The sequence below is a fragment of the Necator americanus genome, chromosome IV (genome assembly GCF_031761385.1).
Source record: "Necator americanus strain Aroian chromosome IV, whole genome shotgun sequence".
NCBI classification, from domain to species: Eukaryota; Metazoa; Nematoda; class Chromadorea; order Rhabditida; family Ancylostomatidae; genus Necator; species Necator americanus.
The window spans coordinates 4,478,441-4,504,658 of record NC_087374.1 but is presented as its reverse complement, the minus strand read 5'-3'; the positions used below and the strand labels follow the sequence as shown (position 1 = coordinate 4,504,658).

Below are 26,218 nucleotides of genomic sequence, written 5' to 3'. Positions count from 1 at the left end.
GATGCATAGAATGGTATTGCAGACTTCAGAAAATATTGCTGCTTTTCTCTTTTTGATGTCGTACTTCATTGTTGTTCCGCAAAAATACAGCTCGCGGATGTGAGTTCTTAGTGGCCTGTAGCTTGTGTATCCCGGCGGCGTGTCTGTCACCGTGAAAGATCTCTTCGCTTCCAGATTGTCCTTGTTTTGAAACGATCATATTCTTCGTTGACATTTCCACTCCAGTGTTAAAACTCGTCTAAAAATGGTCAGGTGATGGATGTTCTAGGAATTCGTCCAGTGAATGTCGCAACTTGCCTCTCCTAACAAAAAAAAAGGATCTGCGAAGGAGGCGATGATACCATCCGGTGTAGAAATTCTGTACAAGAACTACATCCGTCAGGCAGAATCTTGGTTGATGTGTGTTGATGCGGGAAGCTTCGGAATTGTCACCTTTAATTGCTGATTTTTGTTGTCAAGATAAACTCAGGAAGTTTCCCGCTTCATTTCAACGTACAGGTAAGTTTCGAACTTTGTTAGTGTTAGTAATCATGTAGAAGGTATGATCTCCCTTGTAGAATTCCATGTACATTAGAATGTTTCGTTTTTCTCTTTGTCATAGCTTGATTTTCGAGAGTTTTCGATGAAGACTGTCAAAGCCGACGTTTATTTTACGAAAGACTGCGTTTCCATCTATCGAAAGTGCTTTGAACGAATCGATGTTAATGCCGCAGTCGTGTTAACGTTTGTGTGGCCATAGTCATGGTGTTTCCCGAATGGAACATCCCCTGTTTGTTTGATTTAATAATTAATTAGTGTTTAATAATTCCTGTAACTTATTATTATTTTCAACCTTCCCATGAATTATGAAATGATATTTGTTTATAAGACGATGACCAAGGCGCACTTTTTGATTTTTACTTGATTTCAGTATTTTAGAGCCTGTTCTTATGCTACTGATTGTACCCAGTTGTTATAACACATTTGAAAGATTCCTTTCCATGATTGTTTTTCCTGTTCTGGTTGCTTCAACTGGAGCAATTTGTGTGAGTGAATAAATAATAAATAGAAATAGAACTCGCATTTTCTGCCGGAGCCCCTTTCGACTATGTGCATCGACCTAGCTATCCTCTTCTAATATGGAATATGGAATAACCACATTGTTTATGGGCATCCTTTTTTATTCAATGTCCGAAAGACTGCAAGAAGGTTGACTTCGATGCAGGAATTAAAGCGATACTACTTCCCAACAGCATCAACTGCGCCAGTATCCATTGTTCGGTACTCACTAACTTAAGTGAGTTTGCTGGAAGGCAGGTAGAATTGATGGACGAATAAATAAGGATAGGGATGTAGTTCACGACTGTGCGCGTCATCACGCTCAATTCTGTTTTGTAGTTCAGAAAAGACAGCGTGAGAAGCAGCTGGACCTGTGGGGGTAAATTGTAGTTGGAAGGGGGACACTCAACCGCGGTCTCATTTCTGGGAATTAATAACTAAGTTAATCGGCTTCCCTAAACTTAAGCATTAGTCTTAGAGGATCTACCAAGTGCAAGCTAAAGCTACGTAGAGAAAAAGGGAAGACAGAACCCTCTAGAAATAAAAGCGCGGTTGAGCGCCTTACCCCCACCCCAATTACATTTACACCCGCTTGCATCCGTATATTTCAACTTGTTATGCGACGGAAGGCGTGAAAAGAAGATGTCCTACTTTCCCCTGCACTGAAGGCTCCATCCAAGAAAACCCTCGGGGAGTGAGGTTTGAGTCCTCAACCCGTACATGGTTTTTTTTATGACGCATAATACGTAGCTTGACCGGCCCATTTTATGTCACGTCTTAAGCTGGGTTACTGTAGGATTCGTCTTGTTGACTTTGCCAGTTCCGGTTGACGATTCCTAGCTTCATACAATGTTTCGCAACACATGTGTCATTCTGGAAAGAGTTATTCTCGAATTTGTTTTATTCTGATTGATGTCACATGGCGTTCGTCATTATTTTCTGTTTTGAGTGGCTGGTATCAACATCTATTTTGCGGAACTTCTGGTGCTTTTCCAAATTAGGTGTTTTTACTTCGCTCGCTGAAATTTATGGTTCTAATGCATCGACGACCAATAATAAATTGTTGCATGTCAATGCAACGTTGTTTCCGTCTTCTTGTGCGCAGGCAGAGGTGTACGTTTTCGCACAATTTTCCACTTAAAGGTGAATGTTTCAGTGTACTACTAACAAATCCAATCAGCTAAGTTCTCTAAGAGTTCTTCGCTGTTTGCGAATGAATATATTGAGATGTTTGTTTGAGGTAACAAAAACGGCTATTCATTGATAATATTTAAAGGCATCACTCCACGAACCTGAGGTGATACGGATTTCAGGTGGAGTATTCGTATACGAGATCGTAGATTATTGAGAGCAGGGCGATTCCGTCCATTTCTTCCTAATTGCCGTTAAAAAAACGGCCTGGAAGATACGGCTCGAGCGTTCCAGCGCGCTATTTTCTATAACGAGTTCGATTGGAGCGCGTCAGCCTTGTTCACGCGCCACATCTTCGTTTTTTACGGCAATTAGCAAGAAATGGACGGAATCACCTCCCTCTCCATAATCTACTATGCCGTTTACGAATACTTCATCTGAAATCCGTACCACCTCAGATTCATTTACAGTTACAATTACAACAGACGAAAAATTCTGGTAGATATAAGGGATTTTTCTCAAGCACTCTTTGACTCTGTCTTTGAGGGTTGTGATTCGCATTGTTTCACGTGTATATATGTGATTCAAGCTTTGCCAGTTGATCCAAAGCGCGATTACAACAGTTACAGCAGTTTTACCTTCCGATTTCCCAGGCTCAAGTGATTTTCTAAGATATGTGTTATGTTTATTTTGAAAACTAGTGTCGCATTCAACCATATTGCTAATTATTTTAAAGTTAAGATTTTTTTATTTGGCTTCAGAAAGAAAAGTGAATTCATGAAAGAAGACTAGGAAGATACGTGAAACAACAAAATCAATTATAAAACAGTTCCGTTGCTTAGTCATCTATTGCAATAAAACCGTGCGTCATAAGCTCTTTTCGTGAAACGAGAACTGTGTGAAAACGAGGCGAGGCAGTCAACATATTAATGCATTATTTAGGGTACCTGGTGAACCATCGACAATTAGGGCATGGGAGAGGGAGGTGGCGGTCGTCGCCACCATATGACTCTCGAGTCTGGAGAGCAATTACTCCATTTATATGCATACAAGTCATGTTCGCTTAGAACGGTATGGATATTCATTCGTTTACTTCTACTCCCTGATTTACTCGTACCACTTTCTTTTATTTGAAGGGTTTGATGTACATTCTTTCAATTGCAACATTAGGACTATTTCGTTTAATTCTTCACTGGAAACAAAAATGGCACATTCAATTTCGTGCTACACGTTCAACTTTCGCATTTGCTGATTTCGTATACATTATGTGAGTTGTGTTCTCTGCATTTGTCCCCATCACATCTTGATGTTATTTATTTATTTATTTATTTTACAGAGATGACCATGATGTGGAAGAGTTTCATCCTATTAATACTACCAGGAGAAGTTCTAGAGCGTCTCCTCTGGTGTGTCTTTTTTCCCTGCATTCGGATTCAAAGTTTTACTTTTTTTTTTCGTTTTTGCCTTATTTCCTGAAGTTATTAGGTAGTGCCTCGTGAAGACGGGTCTATGAGGGAGGTCGATGAGATCAGATGGTTTGTATATCGTAAACTGAATTACATTTGGATAGAAAAGGAATACAAGCTTCTTGACAATGATGATGAGAGAGACGGTCAATGGGTTGCACCTGGTGACATTTTGAGTCAGGTAAGCTGTTACTTATCTTTTTCAGCTCAATCGTTTCTACTCATATTACCATTCGAAAATGGGCTTTGAGAAAATTACTTTGTGGAGAAACTACATCTTTACCCGCAAAAATAAGAAAATTATGTTCTCAAAGTGCTCCTTATGCTGAATAACACAGCTCATTTTGGAATAGAAACGCTACTATTTCGCACGGTTCCATAGGTGAATTTTCTCTTTCTGTGGAATTTGACATTTTCAATTCATTGTAGATCTTTAAGATTTGGATGTGAGTTCTCGGAAATTTTACTGTTTTCTGGATTTCATTATCTAGATTTAGATCTAGAGAATCAAATTACCCACAGATATGGTATATCTAAGGATTCCTTTAGACGCTGTATTTTTAAAAGTTCCACGTGAATTTGGTAACCTAATATTCGCGTCGTGTTCGATTTGCATTCGTAACATTCTCACGCATACATTTTCTACATTGCTTCACGCTACATTTGAGGCAGTACCACCAAAAATCTCTTCCATATTCGTCTAGATTTACATTTGTAATATGTTGCTTATATTTGTAATTTTTTGTGAATGTTTTTTTTACCCTTTAGAAAAATTCTTCTTCAAATGTTTTTTAAATCAACCAATTTTTTAGTCACCTCCTCATGTCTTCCATGATGCCATTTCAAAGGGAACCGGTTTTAATCAGCATCAGGTAAGTAGTGTTTGTACTTGATGAGATTGATTTTATCGTTCTTTTTATGAGAAGGTGTGGGGTTGAAGAATGAGTCGTGAACCTTTTACTTTTTCGAATTTTACTACTCGTTTAGAAATGGAAATAATTGTCAATGTGTTTTATATTAAGCAATAAAGTTTATTTCCTCGACGAACTAATTGTTTGACTCTTTAATTTTGTGATTTTGTTATTTGTTTTTCGAATGGAATGTCAGTTAGACAAAACAAAATATTTCGTCACTTTTGCTTTTTGATATATTTGTTTAAATTAAATGGTTCATTCGAGGGGGCAAGACAGTAGAAGCTGAGATCTGTGCTATGTATGGAGAAGCGGTGTCTGAAAGTATATCTAGTTTATCATTACGCTTCGAAAATGCGGAATTTTGTAACCTAAATGATTTAGAGTTGAGGTGAAATAAAATGAAAAGAAAGGACATAGTGGTCGACCAATTCTTGTAGATTGAAAAATATTACTTCCATACTTTTTTTGTGAAGCAGACACCCTACAACAGGCTAACCAATGGTGCACTTTCTGTTGTTGTTCCTCCTATAGCTTCAATAAGTCTGTGGATGCCTCTTTCCATTCCAAAACAGGAATAAAATTTACGGTTCAGAATGGACTATACTCTAGAACAAAAAAATTCTTCAAATTACACTCAACATTTTTCAACGTATTTGTTTTTCAATTGTAGTTTTATATTCGAAAAAGAGACCCTCATGACTCATTCCTCGAGGCAATATGATGCCCGTTTAATTTCCAGGTTTCGCAACGCCTCGCTACATACGGGTTGAATTCCATTGAAATAAATCTTAGACCTCTTCCCGTACTGCTGTTCATGGAGGCTATCTCACCGTTTTATATCTTTCAAATTTTCAGGTGCATCTTTCATTTCATTCCTGTTTTTTGGAATGGTGTTTTTTCTGTTTTAGTTCTTTTTCCATTGTTTTTTTTATGTGGATTGTTTTTCAGTGTTACCGTTTGGTATAATGATGAATATTGCTATTATGCATCTGTTATTGTTATCATGTCTGTTTGTTCTATTATTATGGACGTACTGCAAACTAGAGGACAGGAGAAAAGGTATTAATTTCACTTTGAGAATCCTATAATAGCAGGAAATATGGATTGAATTATGTTTAACTTCCTTAATTATTCTATCTTGAGTTTTCTACTTTTGAGGTGCGTTACTTGATATTTTTGCTGTACTTTTTTGTCCTTTTATCCATTGACATCGGAAGCTTTTCTCGGTTTTTGATCGAATCTTTGTTTTTTTTTCCCTGTTGGGTACTGTTTTGCACTATTTTCTTCAAATATGAGCTTTGAAAATTGTTCTAGGCTTCGAGCGATGGTGCACTCGAGCAATGAAGTGGAAGTGATTAGGAATGGTGGATCGGTAGTGCGCGTGAGCAGCGAGCAGGTTATTTTTCAGTTACCGTGACCCCATCTTTATAATTTTGTTGGTATTCAGCTTGTTCCTGGTGATATACTTCTGATTCCACCCCATGGCTGTGTTCTTCACTGTGATGCCGTACTTATGAACGGAACTGTTATTGTAAACGAAAGTATGTTGACGGGGGAGTCGGTCCCTGTTACTAAGGTATCCTAACAATGATTCTCCCACCCTAATAATTCTTAGTATTCCGAGTTTTTCTTTTTTTTTTACTGACTATCTCATGACTCTGCTGATCTCGAAGTTTTGCATGTAGGTTGCACTTGTGGAAGACGCACATGAAACCCACTTTTCCATCGAGAAACATTCGAAACATGTGTTGTTTTGTGGAACACAAGTGCTTCAAACTAGGTACTATCGAGGCCAAAAAGTGAAGGTAAGAATTTGCGGAATATTACAGAAAGCGTGACTTTGTTTCTAATCATCTTCAGAAATCAAGTTGGTCATATTTATTACGCCTTTGAAAGCAATAAATAAGTAATTAATAAAATAAATAAGAAACCAGCGGAGAAGCGTAAATATCATGTAAATTTTTTTTTTCAGGCAGTAGTGCTTAGAACGGGATTTTCCACAATGAAGGGACAGCTAGTGAGGTCAATAATGTATCCTAAACCTGTCGACTTTCGTTTCACTAAAGATCTCTTTAAGGTAATTTGATTCTTCTTTGTTTCGTACGGGAGAACAAGATAGTAGTCCAACAACGATCCTTCTGAGTCGTTCTTTTCTTTTCGGTGTGTCGTGACTAAACTCTCCAACGAGTACTTACTTCAACTGTGAGCAAGTTTTGCGTGTGAATTACAGCTTCATAAATGCGAAGTTTTTCATTTTGATTGTGTGTTATTTATCGTATTGTAAAGTTCGTAACCAAGCTTTCCAAACTTTATTTCTGCTTGTTTTAGTTCGTTGGATTCCTTGGTTGTATTTCTGGATGTGGATTTGTCTACACGATTATTATCATGGTTCTACGAGGAAATAGTCTGCGACGTGTGATTGTTCGAGCGCTCGACATTATCACTATTACTGTACCTCCTGCACTCCCTGGTGTGTTTTCTTGACAGTTGTGAATTGTAATTTGTGAAGTCCATTGAAATGTAATTTGAAATAAGTATCTTATTTTCGAAATTTCGTAGGCTCAAAAACCTGGTTCTTTTCTGTAACAATGCCCCTCTCCACTGATTATCTCAAAAGCGATTGTGTTTTTTTTTTTTACTTTTGCCCTATGAAATGGTCTCTTGATAAGTGCTGTAGTGATATTTTAAGTTTTGTTTGGAGACTTTTAGGAAAGTTGAGGTCTTTGCAGTAATAGATAGGAGCATTTTTAAAGTTTTTCTGCAGCAACCTATACATTTCTAAGCATTTTTTAAACATTAATTGAGGTAACTAAAAATGACTTTACAGCTGCTATGTCGGTAGGAATTATCAACGCGCAACTGAGGCTGAAGAAAAAGGAAATCTACTGTATTTCTCCATCCACAATCAATACCTGTGGGGCCATCAACGTCGTAAGTGATACTACTCACTTATAAGTTCGCTTAGATTACTTACGCTTAATCCTTACGCGTACTTAGGTTCCGATATTTAATTTAGAATATTGTCGTTTACTTCAGGCTACTGTTCCTTCCATTAACTCCTTCTCAGGTGCTTATTTATTACGAAGCAAGGTTCCACCTTAGTTCCGTGTTTTAAAGCTCCTTTAGGAAATGGAGTCTTTAAAAGATGATAATTGATCCTACTAAAAAAAAGACTTTCATACAGTTCTCCAAAGGCTATCCGTTTTTGTTTTTTGTTACAACAAAGTTATAGTCTTTGATTTGGCAGTACTCCAATTTTTGTGCTGAATTTGCGCTCGAAATTTCCAGTGGAAACGAAGATTTGTGGAATCCTCCTTACATTTGTTAATTATACGCATCCTGGTAGATTCATCATCATTCAGTCATCATTCCTAGATACCTTTCTTTGTTTGGTGATTTTCCCTTTGAACGAAGTTATTCACTAATTATTTCACGGACACTTACAAGCAGCAAACACAGTTAAATGAGCAGTTACGCCATTCATAAATCGTTAATTTAAAAAAAGGAGAAAAAGGGGAAAAAAAAGCCATCGGACCCTGCTTCTATTACTTTATCATATTATTTAATTATTCATCTTCTCTACGAGACATCTAGACGCGCTCCGGTTTTTTGGAGTGCTAATTTAATCTACTTCCATAATGCTGGTGTTTAGTGTGCGGCTTACCGTAGTATTGCTCTACTCCACTGATCTTTCATCTTTGTTTATCAATTTGTAGTGTTAGAGGCGAAACAAATAAACGTCACTATTTTTTTGATTTTTTCAAATTTTTAATCCCCTTCTTAGGAGTAAAATGCTCCTCTCTGAGAATTCTGTGAGCAGCTGATCTTATCATAGGTTTGCTTCGACAAAACCGGCACTCTAACTGAAGACGGGTTGGATTTCCATGTTCTCAGAGGAATCATAGAACCAAGTATTTCTGGCCAAGCCACCTTCACCACAGAATGCACTCGTATGGTCCGTGATGAACTACCTCAAAAAGGAGAGCTCGTCACTGCCATTGCAACATGCCACTCACTCACAAGGTTCTTTTTTTCGGAAATCTTACACCAACACTTCCCGAACAGAAAATATTGGCTGATGAACCTGAGTTTTTCCTTGTTTCAGAATCAACGGAGTATTACATGGAGACCCACTGGATCTTATACTTTTTCAACAGACCGGTTGGATCATTGAGGAAGCTGGTGCAGGCGAGTCCGATCACGACGAGACGGAAATGTTTGATATGATTCAGGTTACTAAATATTTTGCGCTATCAACCAGTGCAGTTATCGCGTTATCGTATAGTTATCGTGAATGTAATAAGGTTTTCCGGATTTTCAATTTTTATGCATTGTATCTGGGTTCCGAAGAAGAGTGGAAAAGTTTGTTAGAAAACCATCTTAAATCTGGATTTTTTACTTCATTGCTGGGTTAAATTTACGCCAGCAGTAAGTCTACTGTTTACTATTTCAGCCAACCATCATCAAACCACCACATACTGGTGGCAGAGCAACAGATGAGGAGTACTCTATCATTCGGCAGTTTACGTTTAGGTGAATTTGTTGTATTATATAATAATTTAGGTTGAAATGTTGATCTTGTATAAAATTGGCGAACTTTCGACTTTGCTGCTGTGTCTGCGTTTTTATTATGTATTCTATTCATTTTTCAGTTCTTCACTGCAACGGATGTCAGTGATTGTGTTCAACCCATCCAAAGATAATCACACCATGAGTCTTTACTGTAAGGGATCTCCCGAAATAGTGCATTCACTCTGTGATCCCAGCAGTGTTCCAAAAAACTACTTTGTGAGTAGTATTTGGGATTTGCTGTAAAATAGTGCCGAATTTTTATTTTTAGCCTGTTGTCAACGAATACGCACAGCACGGATTTCGACTCATAGCAGTTGCTCGTCGTACTCTTAACCTCAATTTCAACAAGGCTGCTAAGGTGCCGAGAGCTGCGGTAAGTTTACATCTACGATAACGATAACATGTCATGTGCTAATAATTCACACTTTTTATTTTAGTAAATCCATTGATGTCACTGATTTCGTTGTAAAATACAAACCTTTTGTTTGAAAAAACTCTTTGTTTTCTGCTCAGAAGTCATTTTCTTCCTAGGTAGCCAACTTCTTCTCGTTTAGGTTGAATGCGATCTGGAGCTGCTTGGCTTGGTAGCAATGGAGAATCGCATCAAACCTGTAACGCTTGGAGTTATCAATCAGCTAAACAAGTACACTGTTTTACTTTTACTCTTTCATGCATCCTCAGGACTCTCTGATCTCAAATAATCTTATGTGTCATCTCTAGGGCCCATATTAGAACCGTTATGGTGACTGGCGATAACCTGTTAACAGCTATGAGTGTTGCTCGAGAATGTGGAATCATACGACCCAATAAACGAGCTTTCATTGTGGAACACTGCCCAGGAGAAGTCGATTCGCGCGGAAGAACCAAGATTATCGTCAAACAGGTTCTACGTTCTTTCTTAAATAATTTACACTTCATGCATTTCGAATTTGATTATCTTTAAGTCCCATATATCCTATTCATCCTACTTTTTTGGCTGTACCGGTACGAAAGCCATCATTTTCTCTTTATAATTCATTCAACTGTTTCAGTCAGTTTCTTCGTCGGACGACATTCTCGACAACGATCCAGTTCTTCAAAAGTTAGATGTGAATGCGGAATTAGGAGAACTTATTCAAAGTAGCTATCATCTTGCTATATCAGGTTAGTGTTTATAGTTGGACCATTTGATTTATGGGAACTTTCTCTCTTGTATATACTCACCAAAAAATCTCTGCTCTCGTTCACTGAACAGCTGGATAATTGTTGCGGTGTGAAAGGATGTGAAGGAGTCGTCAAAGGTTTAGTTAAAGACCGCACTCTCGCTGTACGCTGTAAGTCGTCTGTTTTCAAAAAAAAAAAAAATAAATAAATAAAGTAAACCTCCCTTATTGTCTACTAGTACCGATCATGGAAAAGAAACATCAAAAAGCTCAAATTGATCAAATAAACCTTGTTTCCCTTTTCTCTCATAAGGCTCTCCGTCCGAAATATAGACGGCGAAAATAAACAAGACTTTGGCATCACATTACTCGTAAGTCAGCGAGTAATTCGACGTTTGGTTTGGGGGAATATGGATCTCTTAGTACTACAAAAGAGTAAGTAAAAAATGAAAAAAGTGAGTGGTACTGAGTACAAGGGAATAATGTTGCGATATGAGTATATACAGCATATGTATATACTTATGTACTTATATATGTACATACTTCTAAATTATCAAGTAAGGAGAAAGATCAAATAGCTATAGTACGGAAGGTCAGTGCAGATTGCTGGAAAATTTGTGAAAAGAACTCAAAAAGATAGTTCAAACAGCCTCTTCGTTTTTAGGTTCTACATTTGCAATTATTTCTCATGAATACCCTGAAGTGTTGGATTCATTAGTGTGTGTATGTGATGTTTTCGCTCGTATGGCTCCTGATCAAAAACGGTTACTTGTTAATTCACTTCAAGAAGTAGGCTACACAGTTGCAATGTGTGGAGATGGAGCAAATGACTGTGCAGCTTTAAAGGTAACATCTTCTGATTGCTTCTAAATCTCTTCAACACAAAATATAGTCGATTTTAGGCGGCCCATGCTGGTATTTCGCTCTCCGATGCTGAGGCTTCGATTGCAGCACCGTTCACATCGAAAGTATGTTTCCTTTAACACAAACACTAAATTAAATCTTTCTAATTTCAGTTCTTCTACACCGTTGCAGGACCCTTCTACATTATAATAGTTCACGCGTGCAATTAATCTCATTACTTGACTTTTTAGTTACTGTTTAGCGATTAGAATTTGTATGGCCGCTGGGGTGGTTTTCAATTCCCACGCCCTGTACCGTAACTCGACTGGGTGCCCGGTGCGCGCAACCAACTGACCTGAGGAATTGCTAAGTACTAAACTCCAAAAATTTTCTTAGGAACTCTTCTTTGGGGTACATTGGGGCTTGTGGTCACGTGTCACTTCCATTGCAAAATCCTGAAAACTTGTTAAGTACTGAAGGCTGCTTCTCTTCCTCATTTCCTTGGAAAGAAAGTATAAGTAAAAACATCTAGGTCTGGTTTTTTTAAGGTGCGTTCAAAAAAGACAACACTGCACAACACTCAACATTTGACAGTAGAAAGTTTAATATAACCAAATATGACCCATAGAATAAATGGTCTCGAATGCTGGTGCTACATCTGCACCCCAGTGAATTGATAATAATCCTGTTGCCTTGTTATTCTTTGAATTTACCTTATATTTCCATTATTCCATGAAACGGTTCCAAAATATATGCGGAGTAATTCTAAGCACCCGTATTTCTAGAGATATTGTCCTAGAGGAACGTATGATTATTTGTCAGTGTGCAGATAGGACCTGAAAAAGTAGGACATTTTTTCTCCGCACAATACTCGTTTAGGTGGCGGATATTCGTTGTGTGCCTACGATCATCAGCGAAGGAAGAGCAGCTTTAGTAACCTCTTTCGGAATTTTCAAGTACATGGCTGGTTATTCGCTGACACAGTTCGTCACCGTCATGCTCCTGTATTACATTTCTAACATACTGACGGATGGTCAGGTAAGCTTTTCTTCCCTTAATCCATCCCTGATATTTTCTGATGCTGTTTTTTTTTTTCAGTTCATGTACATTGATATGTTCCTGATAACTCTTCTGGCTGTTCTTTTCGGTAACACGTCGGCATATGAAAAACTTTGTTCACATCCCCCACCTACACGACTGCTCTCCGTTGCCAACATTTGTAGCGTGATTGGACAACTTGCTATTATGGGAGGCACTCAGGTGATCACAGAAAAGAATTATAATGAAACCTTCTTTCATAGTTTTAAACATTAATCTTCTGTGTCCAACCTTCCAGTAACAGACATTCATTTTCTATCCAACGTAACAGTAATTTGACTATATCGACATTGTCAAATCCCCAAATCAATGTCAAATTCGCTTTTTGAAAGCGACTTCCATTTTGAGATTTATGGAGCATCCATAAGTACTCCAGCAGTGTGTTTATCGTGCTTAGTTCCAGCGTGCTGCAATCTAAAGATGGAAAAAAATTATCCGACTTCACATACGCTCATTCCAGCTCCTTGTTTTTCTGATGACCACTTCTCAACCATGGTTTGTCCCTTACAATGCTCCTAGAGGATCCGATACTGAGGACAAAAGGAGTATGCAAGTGAGTGCCCCTTTTTACTATTCGCTAATGCAGTAATAGAGCTTCTCAAACTTTTCGAATCGCTAGAGCTTTACAAGAAAAAATCACAAACACGAGTACGATGCAGATCGATGCATATACTCGATCAATAATACAATCCAAACAACATAATTACAGTAGAAATGGTCTTTAAGGAACAATCTATAAGGAAGGGGTGAAGTTCCCGAGAAAATAGTGGTAAAATTAACGGTGAGGGGGAGGATTAGAAGTCCCCTTTTATGCAATTTTATCGCGAACTACCTCCCGTTCCTTATAGATTGTTGCTGCTTAGAGGCAGCATATCACGAAACTGACGATGTAGGGTATCTGTGGGGAAATATAGAGTTCTAGGTGTAGATTACGAGTAAGAGAGTGGTCCCACTCAATTCTTTCTAATCGTCCTGAAAAACACCGTGGGGAACTGCGTCTTTTCCTACGAGGTACGTGGAAATCCGCATCCGCGCAGGCGCCGCGTCCATAAGCGAGCGGTCGAAGATCAATGAGTTCTCTTTAACAGGCTATTTAAGTAAAACCAATGAATAGTAAAAAAAAAATAGTAAAACTAATACTGAGGCAACCGGAGTGTGTTGAAGGATGGGGCGTTCTAACGTGTCTCATGGAGCAAAGCGCCGTTTTTTGGAACGGAAAGGGACTTGAGCGGATCCACGCTAAACTACACCTCTAACCCTATTATTCCAACAAATTTCCTAACTACGTCATTTTCGTGATACGCTGCCTCTAACAGAGTTACCAAGGCGTTGCGATCCCTGTTCATGTAGATCTCAGAGTGAAGCTGCCCGCAGAGTTCACAGCCGCGCAGGCGGCGCCGCCCGCTCAGGTGTGTGCTTGATGCTTATTGGGCGTGCAGAACAGTGCGGTCAATAACCATCAAGCGCAGACACGTGCGGACGGCCCTTCCCGCGCGGCTGTGAACACTCCGGGCAGCCTAAGATCTGAAGAGGCGATAGGAGCATAAAAGTGGGACACCCTCTAGAAGCTAGACAGATGAAACTAAGAACAGTTTAAATGATTAAAAGTAGGTTTTAAAAGCATTACTCGATTGATTCAATGAGAGCATCAGAAACGCGTAAATTTCACATTTCTAATCTGTCTCAGTTCGCTAAATTTTTTGCCACCTCTCTACTCTCTGTTGGTGATGTTACTGGTTGTGTTAAAGGTGTAGAAAGCCGTGCAGCTTTAGCCGCGTTAGTTTGCTAAACTACTTTATAGAGTAGTTAACTCATCGCCCGTGATTTTCTTTTGAAGGAATGAAGGCTTTGATATTAAGCAAGTAGTAAATGTTTGACCTTGAATATTAAGCAAGTAGTAAATGTTTGACCTTGAAGCATGGCTTCGTAAAAATTGCTTAAGTCAGAATCTTGCATCGAGAAATTCAGTTTGGTTGGGAAATTCAGCTCATTGCTTGACAATTTATCAGTGATATGTGTCGTTGACCAAGCCTGTCATTAGTTTTACCATAGCTACGATCATTTCCGTTTCGTTTGCCGCGCATATTTCGTTGCTAAGATGTGAAAGAGGTGTTTGAGTGCCTCATTTTCTTTTTTCAGGGAACGGCTGTCTTCTACGTTTCTATATTCCAGTACATTACCCTGGTTGTCGTCTATTCGAAAGGGCCACCGTATCGTAATACGCTTTACAGCAATAGGCCGTTCTGTGCCTCGATTGCTTTCGTAACTTTGGTATGTGTTGCTGTATTATTCAAAGGAATCTTACGAAAAAAAAAATACTTTGTGCTATTGTAGAAAGAGAGCGATTACAGTTTTCATTAGTTTGTCATTCCACATCAGAAGTTCCACGAATCTTGCCAGTTTCTCATAGTCGTAAAGTAGTAAATGCAACATTCTCCTTTTTGGGTTGTGGGACTTTATTTTCTTGGTTTTTTCATTGTTGTCATAGACACCTTCTAAACATGAAGGGGTTTGGGACGTTACGGCGATTTTTGAAGGTTTTATCTTGCTTCGTAAGTGTTACATAACCGTTAAATTAGTAAAACGTTAGCGATGAGAAAGTTTAGTCGTTAAAGGCATCACCCCACGAATCTGAAGTGGTACGGATTTCAGGTGGAGTGTTCGTATACGGGATCGTAGATTATGGAGAGGGGATGATTCCGTCCATTTCTTCCTAATTGCCGTTAAAAAAATGGCCTGGAAGATGCGGTGCGTGCACAAGGCTGGCGCGCTCCAGTCGAACTCCTGGTAGAAAATAGTGCGCTAGAACGCCGGAAGCCGTATCTTCCGGACCGTTTTTTTTACGGCAATTAGGAAGAAATGGACGGAATCACCCTCCTCTCCATAATCTACGACCCCGTATACGAATACTCCACCTGAAATCCGTACCACCTCAGATTCGTGGAGTGATGCCTTTAAGTGCCTAGTGTGAGCGCTGAATCTATGAGGCGGGTTGTATTTTTGTATCATTAACCTCTTGATCGTCATATTTTCCTCTTTTTTCAGATGTCGCTCTTCATTCTCATGTGGGCACCACCATGGTTGCGTGATTTCATGGGTAACATGGACCTTCCATCGGTTGAATATCGAAGTCTACTAGTGCTTATCGCATGCATCAACGCAATTGTCTCGTTTTTATATGAGAAAATTTTCATCGAACATTTCCTTCTAGGCTATATGGAAAGGTACGTTCGGATAAACTGAACTGGCCATGGTGATATATGTACATTTGTTTCTTACTAAGACATGATTTTACACTTTTTGCAAAACACTTATATAATGAAGTGAACTTTCTTTTAAAAATCTCCTTAGTTTTTTTTTTTAATGGGAATTCTGGATGACTTTAACAATTGATATTTGGGGTTTAAAGGCAGCATGTCACAAATCTGGCGTGGTACGGATTTCAGATGGATAGCTCTTTTACGGGGTCGTAGATTGTGGAGAAGAGGGTCCCGTTTATTTGTTCCCAATCGCCGTAAAAAACGGGCCGGAAGGTGAGGCTTCGAGCGTTCCGGGGCGCTATTGTCTACGAAGAGTTGTGTTGGAGCGCGCCAGCCTCGTGCACACGCCGCATCTTCCGGGCTGTTTTTTTTTTGCGGCGGTTAGGAAGAAATGAACGGAATCATCCTCTTCTGCACAATCTACGACCTTGTATAGGAAGTGTCCATCTGAAATCCGTATCACCCTGAATCCATGGTGGTATGCTGTCTTTAAATCTAGTGTATGGAGGTTGAAGTAGGAAAATGAAAAGAAAAAAAAAACGGCAGAAGACCAGTATGTCTTGTTTTCAGACAGACAAAGAGGCGTCGAGTCAAGGCGGAGTATTCAGACGAGCTGTACGCGAAAAACGGCGGTGCGCTGTATGAGCGCATATTATCGCGAATTGGCGGTGAGCCTTCGTGGTTCCTCCCTCGACTCAGCTGTTCGTCGTAAACGGCGCTAATCGCATACGCTATGCTTCTACACGACTAAAATTCACACAAAGCTCAGAGATTTTTTTTCTTAAATTAAAGGGAAGAGTGGTTAAACCTAGAGAGCATTATTTGATATCTCCTTTTGATGTTTGCAGTTTTGTTGGGATTCCATTCCGTTTTATTCTCCTCCTCCTCCTCTTTCTTCTACTGTCACATTGTTTTCTTTTACTAATTCTCGAAATTTGCATGTTTCAAATCTTCATTTCTTCTTTTGTTATTGTTGAATCTTCTATCTGTTGAAGTGCTGCTGCTGCTGCTGTTGCTCCCCTTTTTTTTCGACATTCTATAGCTTTAATGATAGCACTTTTCATGACTCTTAGTGCCTTGTAGGACTCTAATGGCATCTAAACGCCACGTTTTTATCTGCTTGTTATTTCTCCGCTGAGGATAATATAGGAGTTGATCGATTGTTATTGTTCAACACTATCCTTACTGTTTTTGCTTAATATTCTATCATCTCATAATTTTCTACATCATATTCGATATCATGACACACAGCTAATAATACAGTACTATTTAAAACTGTATGTCTATTGTTTTTCATAGATACGAACTGGAAAATGATGTTTAGGGCGGCCTAATGTGAACGAGTTGATCATTGTGGGAATCGGAAATTGACGGGATGTGGTGATTCAATTTTTGCTTCCATTCCCATTGATTTGAATTTACGCTTTATTTTCTCTATCTGAGGATCATCAGTTTCGAAGGAGGTCACTTTCCAGAGGGGCTTGATTCTGTTTGTTGAGGGTAACGTGGCATAAGTTTATGTTAAGCACTTTCAAGGATTTATTAGATTGAAAAGTACCTTATTCACCATTCCGTTAACGATTTGTTGCACTAAATAATCGCAGATAGACCAAAATCACTGCTTTAGATATTTTCAATTAATGTTCCTAAAAAAAATAAGTTCTGGATGATGCGCTCAGCAATGTGCACTTTCCCTAAATTTTCTGGCACAAGCGAAAGAGCGTCGATGGATTGACTGTAAAGGATGCGTGTTTTATTGCATTACATTTTAATATCTGACTTCTTACTCTCCCATTTCCTACGATTCGTAAATAACTGAACTGTCGGAGAACGGGTAGAGAATTTCTCGCACGTTTTTCTTGCCATTTTCACAGTACTATCACTATGAAAATTCAATTTTTAACTAATTTCAAGGCGATTGATGTGTGTGATTTCGCGTTCGTCTTCGTCGTCGTCGGCCGGCTGTGCCTGTGTAGAATTTTCGACAAAGTGTCTCGGCGACGGGTGCAGAAAATGATTTACGCGTTATGCAGCGAAAACGTTCGGCCTCGTCCGTTCAATATGTCAAAATTTTGCCATGAGAATGGAGATAGATTGGCTAGTTTTGTATGTACATGGCCACAACCGAACTATGATTCCCCCACCATCCTCAAAATGTCCTCAAAATGCATCGTCCATGATGGATAACTCAGCTATAAAACCAATTTTCTTACCTAAAAAGGCAAATAAGTAGACGTCGTGCTGAAGAAGGGAATGTTCGAGACGTTGGTTTTCGGAAGTCGTCAGCCTGCTAAACACCAAAAACAGTAAAAAATTTAAATAAGTATTAAATAAAAAAATTTAACTTAGTAATGTAATTTAATTTAATTTGTAATTAATGTAATTGGATGTAATTTAAAAGTTGCTCTTCAAAATAGTAAGTAATATTCTAAAAATTATTTTATATTAATATAAGCAATAAGCAACATCGCAAATATTATTATTAATTAAGCAATATAGCAAATATTATCACATATACTTATATTATATATACTTACATGAGCAATTTTATAAACATGGATCAAAATAGTTTATTTTTTAGGAAAGCCCCACATTTTCCTTCAAATAAGAGGTTGGAGGTTTTTTTTCGCTCCAGAGTCAGCTAAAAGTAAAAATTTAGAAATTAGAAGTTACACATAGCGTTCTTGACGTTCCCGGATATCAGTCGAGTCGGAACAATAAAATTTGGGAAAAATAAATTAGGAGAACTAAGGAATCGAAAGAAAAAAAACCATGGTAAAGATCGACGCGTGCTTTTAGCGATCATCGTGTTTTAACGAGAACCATCTGTTGTTTTATGGTCAGATTTGCTTCAACACAGATGTAGTGGTGTTGAATAGAAAATTTTCCACATATTTTCGGATTAGTTGTTGACTTCAGCTCAGGAATATTCCGGGTATTCTCTCGAGGTCCTGCGAAGAAATTCCAATTTTTTTTTTCTTGAATATTCTCCAGCTTTGGTGTGGTTAGCGCGACTTGTAGCCGTATGGGCCTTATTTATCGCCATCGTTTGATCGTCAGGAACGAAAAAAAAGGAAACTTCAGATAGTTTTCACTAGAGTTCCAGTAAGCTTGACACACAATTTCCTATTATTTTTTCTGTTGATATTTTTGAATTTTGATCCTGAATCTTCTCGCTCGCAGCACCTGAGGACTGCTCGGCTTGGACTTAACCTCTCCGGACGACGATCACAGTTGAATCTCTGTAGTTGTGGCGATGTATGTCTGTGTATGTGTGTGTTTCTCTGTCCGTTCTCTCTCTCTGAGGGGCGCACCTTGAGAGCGAGTGGTTGAAGGGCGAGCTTGATGGCCCATAAATGTAAATGCGAGGCATTGTCGATGTGTCCCCAACCAATCGATCTCCATCTGATTTCATACAATCTCCATTCTGTTTTTCGTCCCGCTTTCCTAAACCCCCCCTCTCCACCCCACCCGCACCTCCTCACCCCGCTCCTCCACACTCCAACTCTACCTCTTCCCAGCATGATTTTATCTCAAATTCTCCTCTACCACAGAATATTGTAAAGCAGTTAAATTTTCTCTCACTACCTACCTCCCTACCTACCTTTTCAATTATCATCACATTAACAGATTAATGACGTTACGGTAAAATGACACTTCTTCCCAGGTACTCAAGATATGAAGTTACTACTTCTTCTACTGTTTTCTGCCCTATTACATTACCATTTCGCAACTATTGTCCCATACAATTGGCTGTAAGTTGTTTTTCGTAAACATTGCAATACTTTTTCCGAATAAGAGACAGCTAAGCACACATCCACACCTCTTCCAGATCACTAGCTCTACTCAGTTCGACTGAATACAATCCACGTCCTTTAAGTCACGGGGATCGTGCTCATTATGAAGTTCTATGCAGTAGACTTCTTGGGCTGAATCCGGTCCAGAAAGCTGTTTGTATACAGGTAATCCTGAACAGTGGATTCATGTGCGTTATGAGAGTTTTTCCATTAAATTATCCATCAATGATGAGCAACTGTCAAGCATTTCTTATAGAATTCAAATAGCTGCAATAAGGAATGAATTTTCGGTAACAGCTGAACATAATTTCCTCACTGGAAACTGTGAGAGGAACTACAATTTCTGGATGTTAGATACATTTTGTCCAGAAAAATATAATCATCCTATATAATAACGGGTTTTGTCCATCACTTGTATGTGAAACGAAATTTCACACAGCAGGGAGATGGGTCCCGTAACATCTAATTGGTGCACAGGGTGTGTCCCGTACCTTCGAATGGGGTGCACGGGATAGGTCCCATTGCGTCGTGTTGGTAAGCAGGCGTCCAAAAGCGATAAAATTGACTGGAACTGGCCCCACGGCCCTGGTTTGGTGCTCCGGCATCAGAGAGTGATAGAACGGATGTGAGACGAATTCCAAAGCGTTGAATTGATGCTCTAGCGCCAAAAAGCGATAGTAAGGGGTGGGAATAGGTCCCACGATGTTTGATTGTTGCCCCAAGGTCACATGACTATAAAATTGGGTCACACTGATTTGAATTGGTGCGACGACGCAAGAAAGTGGAATCAGCAGAGTTATCACTACGCTAGCACCGTACAGTAATTCAAAGCGAGCAAAGTAATTCGAAACGATTTATCGGGAAAAAAATGAGACGTTATAAATCGTTTTATGACCGTAACAACTGCGTATGCGCTGCGTTTCGACCCAAGGTACGTCTCCGTATATCCACTCCGCTGTGCTCCTTCAGAAATTGCATGCACGGATCCGGAGAGCTCCTTTAATAGTAGCTAACAGTTCTCGTGATCTGATATGGGACCCTTATCTTTGTCTGTATGATGATGACGTACATGATGATCATCGATCGATTATCGATCCATCGTTGTGATGATGACCATTTCATGTTAGCACGTCATTCCACATTAACTATTGAAATTAAATTTATTAATTTAAATCAATAGTTTTAATTTATTATTTATTATTTTTATTTATTTTATTTAATTAATAATTTTAACTAATTGGCAATTATTGAGGACGAAAGTGAGAAAAACTATTTTGAATAATTCCCTCAATTTGTTGCTATATCGGCGGAATATACCTGATCATTGCATGAATTCGGTCCTGTCCAAGGGTAAATTTTAAGAAGTGGAATTTCAAAAAAAATATGCATAAATATTAAAATAAATATGTTTATATAACCTATATTCAATGACTCGCAATATCGTCATCAATGTCAGAAAGCCGTTCAGAGCGCGATTGATCTTCCAAAGTAAAATTTCCATTTCGAAATCTGCCAATGCACTTTTTAACTGTTCGGAGAGCAGGAGCACGATCCATGTAAACGTCCGAATTTTTTTTTCTTTTCGTGCAGTCCCAACGCTGACGCCTTGCGGAAATTTGTACAGCAATATATACCGCAAACGCAGTTTTTCTTTCTTCATTTGGAAAAAATCCCCGAACACAAATTGTATAAATCGACTTATTTCAACGATAGATGGCAACACAGTGACACAAGATACTGTAACCTTTTCAGTGTTCGCAAAAAAGTAAAAAAAAATAGCGCTTTTGCAGTACTTTTTAATGCCATCTATGAAAGTCGGACACGAAATAAACATCCAATAGATGTAAAATCAAGGTTGAATTTCTATTCTACAGACACTTACTGACATTTCTAGCAATAAGAATACGAGAATTTCCATCAATGTCTACATTTGTGGTAAAAATAGCGATAAATTGGCTGTTTAAAAAGGACGATTTTAGAATTTTTGAGAAAAGTACCTTTTTTTTAATTTTTATTGATCATTAAAGATGAGCGAAGTGAGAACAACGAGAAGTATCTCAGATTCGAAGGCTTTACCCATACGTTCAGAATCCTAATATTAAAGTCACATATTTCTGTGACCTTCGAAATCCGAAGAATATTAATAGCAGCTTTCAGATACCAAAGTCAGCATGTGTACATTCATTTTACTTCTCTCCAATTCTTCTTATCGTAATTATTCCCAATAGAATATTATTTGACCTACTTCGCACGCTAAATGGTAACATAGTCAAGAAATTCTGCCATAAGCACTTTTTTCCTCAAATAATCTTCAAATGAATGAAATATCTAAATAATATAAATATGTGCAATATATAGGATATAGAACTATGTATGTGTGAATGGTTGTTGTTCTTTGGTGGGCAGAATCCACCGTCTTCATTCACTCTCTTTTCTTTTTTTCTTCTTTTTTTCTTACCAAGCAGTGGTGTCCGTTTTCTTCCTTAATGGACTCAGTTGCCCATAAAAGACACCATAAAACATAAATTTGTTGCAATAGTTAACGTGAAGAAGAGAAATGCCTACAATATTTGGAATAAATGCTCAGTAAATAATCCAATTTCCTTTAGAACTTTTAAATATAAAAGTATCTGAGTAGAAAAACGAAAAAAGGTGCTTACGGCAGAATTTACTCATTATTTATTACTTATTCTTACTTACTATTATTATTATTATTATTATCATTACTATTATTATTATTAATTCACTCTAATAAATACACTATAGCCTGCATTTACCACTTCTATCATATTTTGGATCACGAAACTTTTACGTGAATGCATTGCTCCATTCCTCTCGAACCTGATCTTCTTTTCTTTATGGAAAAAATAGCGGGGACTGGAAATTTAAGTTAACGGGAAAATCACAAATTTGACGTCGGTTATTTCAAACTTTGGAGCGCGTGTGGCTGAGCCCGTGAGATCCGGCTGCAACGTCATCAGTGGTTCAAATCCACCCCGGTGTCAAGCAATCCCTTCATCTCTTCGGGGTCGATAAATTGGTAGCAGATCTGTCTGGGAGGATAAAAAACTAACTTGATCATCTGTTGTCCCTCGCAAGTCATTGCATAGGCCAGTTCCACATTCGTAAACCTCAAACGATTCTGAATTGAGGTGAACGTGGGGGCGCATCCCAAGCGGAATAGTACGGCTGTCACTTTTTCTTTTATCCCTTTTATTTAAATTTATTTTTTCAAATTTAAACTTTTCACCATAATAGCCATTATTCATCTCGTATTACTATTTTTTGTTGAAGCTTCGACTTGCACTATAATTCCATTATTTTTGCAAAAACAGGAGTATCTAGCTGTCAAAACTGGTAGATTTTTCGCCTAATACTTAGGTGTTTGATGTTATTAATTTTATTATTATTTATTTCATTAATTTCATTTTTTTATTAATTTTATTTAAACACTGTGGTTCTTTGATTTAAAATTTAAGTTTCTAATTTTTTTAAGTTTTGAAATCCAATTTTTTCATTTAGTATGATTACCGGGCTCATTTCCACAACCTTCTTCCAGAATCCGTTCTCCATACCATTTGTTGCGCGTGGTATTCGTGAGGCGATCTACGAATGTCAAACGCAATTCAAATTTGAGAGGTTGGAGCATGTCACCGTAGTAGAGCGGGTGATTTACGACGACTATAAACTGCGTTGTTCAGGTGGAACTGTTCCGATCGTCATGAAATTACTCCTACACCGCACGGGAAATTTCAGGATATTTTTGGTAAAACGTTACGATCAAGTAAGTATGCTCCATTTTTTCTTGAATAGGAAGGAACTTAAACTTGAATAATACATCTTGAACTTGATATAATATTGAAATAATTATTTCTATCTATCTATCTATCTATCTAGACATCTTATTTTTTCAGCAACAAAGGAAACAGCGTTCTTGGTGGCGATTGCTAGTGCGGGGATCGTTCACGCCATAACTAAAGGCTGCAACACAGGAAATCTCACCGATTGTGGTTGTGACAGTAAGCCGGCACTGCAGAAATACGTAGAAGGGGTATTGTCTGTTTCTTTTTTTCAACATTTTCCTAGTGTTTATGACACTGTTTCAGATTTTAATACAGTCCTAATCATAAAAGAAACAATAAAATAGCCTACAAACGCTTTAAATTTTTCTTTCAAAGCGATTACAGTAGATTTTTGCAAGGGAAACACCTGTTACTCTTCGAAAAACAAAAATTCAAATCATTCCAGCTTCCACATTGACTTCGGGGGATTACTTTAGCTTCCTATTTTTTTTTTTGAAATTCGTTTCCCTCTCCAGTACTTCTGAGCCTATGAAAAAATTAAGTTCAGCTTATCACACAGCGATAAATCTTGGAAATCAGCTGATACCTTTGATATTGACTGATAATATTTGAGTAATGTCCAGTAATGGCCGGATAGTCGTATCCTGGATCAAAAAATCAATGATTGGTCATCAAAAGTAGTTTTTTTCTTCCGTTTCTCGTTTCTTCTGCTTATTCTAACTTTTGCTCGGATCCCGAAAATAAGTAATAAGTCAAGTAGGACAGGTGTCTTCAAGTAGCTTGGAATTCCGAACCTGTATAACTTGTGATTTGGTTCAGGATCAGCCGAGCGCGTTGGGACGGCACGAGCAATTTTCCTGGGGAGGTTGTTCGGATAACGTTCCGTACGGGCAAAAATATGCAAGACAGTGAGTGTTATTCGTATCCGTTGTGAGTGCATCTGATTTTTCTATGAACAAGAGTCACTACTACTCTCAGATTCTTAGACGAGTATGAAAAACAGCAATTCGAGAAAGATCGTAACGTAAGCCATCTGGTGATGAAACACAATTTTCTTGTTGGAAGAGAGATGAGTGATATTTTCTTTTTGAAACAAATTCTCTAATATTTCTCTAATTAACTCCAATTCCAATCTGATTCCAATCCAAAATTCTTTAATTCTCTAATTTTCTAAAAAAAAACTTATATTTTCTCATCACAGCGATCCTTTATTTCCTTGTAAACATCATAATTTTGGACTTCTTTCTTTTTCGGCTCCACAACATCAACTTCAAGATGCTGGATTTTTTATTTAGCATTTTTCTAAAAATTTTTTCTTTATTAAGTTTAAATTAATTAGGTTTAGTTGTTTAGTTATTTATTTATTTATTTTAGATTTATTAAGAATAGCGCTATAAATCGATATTTCAGGCGATATCTCAGAATGTTCGAAGGCAATGCCGATGTCATGGTGTGTCCGGATCGTGTGAGTTCAAAACGTGTTGGCTGCAGATGCCAAAATTCAGTGAAGTAGCGGAGATGCTCAAGAAAAGATACGATCACTTCGCCGTTCAGGTTGAAATGGATGTAATCACGCACCTTTTCACATTCCCGTTCACTTTTCGCACCTTTACCGTTTTACGCTTCGCAATCGAAAAAGTAAAGTACCCTCGCGGTTTTTACGCGGTAAGTGAAAAGTGGTGAAATGAATGTGAACGGATGATGAGATGAGCGCAGATGAGTGTGCAGGTGATCGAGGGGGAGATAACAAGATACACGATCCTGAAATACAGGGAAGAAAAAGAAGCCGCGAAACTGTTCACGAGGGACTTTCTTCTGGCTCTTATTACTGCACTTCCTGGATAGAGATGTTAGTCGTACTTTTGACTATGCTCAGGTGACGAAACGAGCTAGAAAGAGGCTACGAAGAAAGGAAAGAAGCGAACGTCAAAATCCGATCAGAGGAAACGAAATGGTTTACGTGATGCGATCGCCGAGTTATTGCGAACGAAATGATTCAGCAGGTTTGTAAAAATTTATCTGATAAAGGTTAATTCCTTTCTCTTACGTTCTCTTGACGTAAATTACGGTAGAATGGCTACGGTGATTACTGTAGGGTATCTAAGGAGGCTTTCATTTCGCTTACGAACTCTGCTGATGAACCTAATTGTTCCCAAGTACTGTGAATTGTGAAGTCTACCTTGTATCTTTACTTTCCTGCAGTACTTTCTGGATTTGTCTCTTTCTTTGTGTTTTTCTCTCTTCCATTTTTTTCTCTCCCATTCTCTTCCTATGTTCTACATGTGCAGTCTTTACGTTTTCGCAAAGAGCGTATCTCTGGCAACTAAGTTCGTTTAGCGTTCGTTCGTAAACTTCAAACGATCCTGATTTGAAGTGGTACGTGATGGCGAATCTCAGGCGGACTGATTAACGCTAGACTCTTATCCTTATCCTTTAACTTAGTTTTATTTGTTTCTTCTTACGTATACGATCTTGTTTACTTTCAGGGATTTTGGGAACAAGCGGACGGGAATGCAAGCACTCATCCTACAATTCAGATAGCTGTGATTTGTTGTGTTGTGGTCGAGGATATAACACAAGGCTGGAGCGTAGAATGACACAATGTCATTGCAAATTCGTATGGTGCTGTCAAGTGAATTGCAAAGAATGTATAGAAGATGTACAAGTGCACACGTGCAAATAAGACTACGACCTTACCTTTATCCCTTTCTATATATATAAATAGTTCCAAAGTAGGGTGCTCCTTCGACGATTCTCGGTGAAAAGCGTTTTGATGCCCAAATGTATGAAAGAAAACCATAACGCAGCACGCAACACAGACGAATATAGGCGTAACTTCCCGTAATTTCCGTGATAGACGAGCTATATTGATGCTTTAATAATCCTGAACCGAACCAGGTGGTCGAATACACACAGTCTGACCCGAAAGAAAAAAGCTTATAACAGGTCAGCTAGTCCCTCATTCACCCAATTTTAAACGGTGTATTGTGCAGAATTCTACTAGAACTTATAAATTACGTGCACATTGTCCTCTAAAAATTAGTGATCCACTGCTTTATTTTTAATGATAAACCATGTGGATATATTATTCGAACTATTTGCCTGAGCTATATTCCTGTTTGTTGTTCCAATAAATAATTTTCGAACTCTACAT

General features: G+C 38.3%; 1 protein-coding gene across 4 annotated transcripts; it reads left to right on the top strand.

The window, feature by feature from the left end:
- Window positions 1-3,141: 3,141 nt before the first annotated feature.
- RB195_000375 (uncharacterized protein) lies at window positions 3,142-25,747 on the top strand (the record flags this gene model as incomplete). Of its 4 annotated transcripts, none has more annotated exons than XM_064196676.1 (39): window positions 3,142-3,240; window positions 3,306-3,436; window positions 3,506-3,575; window positions 3,655-3,816; window positions 4,448-4,507; window positions 5,289-5,404; window positions 5,498-5,608; window positions 5,864-5,945; window positions 5,997-6,125; window positions 6,235-6,354; window positions 6,522-6,626; window positions 6,878-7,019; window positions 7,377-7,480; window positions 8,385-8,572; window positions 8,655-8,781; window positions 9,003-9,082; window positions 9,202-9,337; window positions 9,390-9,494; window positions 9,676-9,764; window positions 9,842-10,004; window positions 10,153-10,264; window positions 10,928-11,109; window positions 11,166-11,231; window positions 11,986-12,144; window positions 12,205-12,366; window positions 12,665-12,757; window positions 14,344-14,475; window positions 15,250-15,428; window positions 16,035-16,132; window positions 19,132-19,219; window positions 19,297-19,426; window positions 22,821-22,900; window positions 22,963-23,045; window positions 23,176-23,312; window positions 23,884-23,972; window positions 24,043-24,100; window positions 24,475-24,618; window positions 24,941-25,067; window positions 25,551-25,747. In XM_064196676.1, the coding sequence occupies 39 exons, from the start codon at window positions 3,142-3,144 to the stop codon at window positions 25,745-25,747; spliced, it is 4,635 nt and encodes a 1,544-aa protein (XP_064052555.1). The 4 variants fall into 4 exon arrangements, with proteins under 4 accessions (XP_064052555.1, XP_064052556.1, XP_064052558.1 ...); XM_064196677.1 differs by having other exon boundaries at window positions 24,475-24,630; XM_064196675.1 differs by lacking the exons at window positions 19,132-19,219; window positions 19,297-19,426; window positions 22,821-22,900; ... (5 more) ...; window positions 24,941-25,067; window positions 25,551-25,747 and having other exon boundaries at window positions 16,035-16,176.
- Window positions 25,748-26,218: the final 471 nt, after the last annotated feature.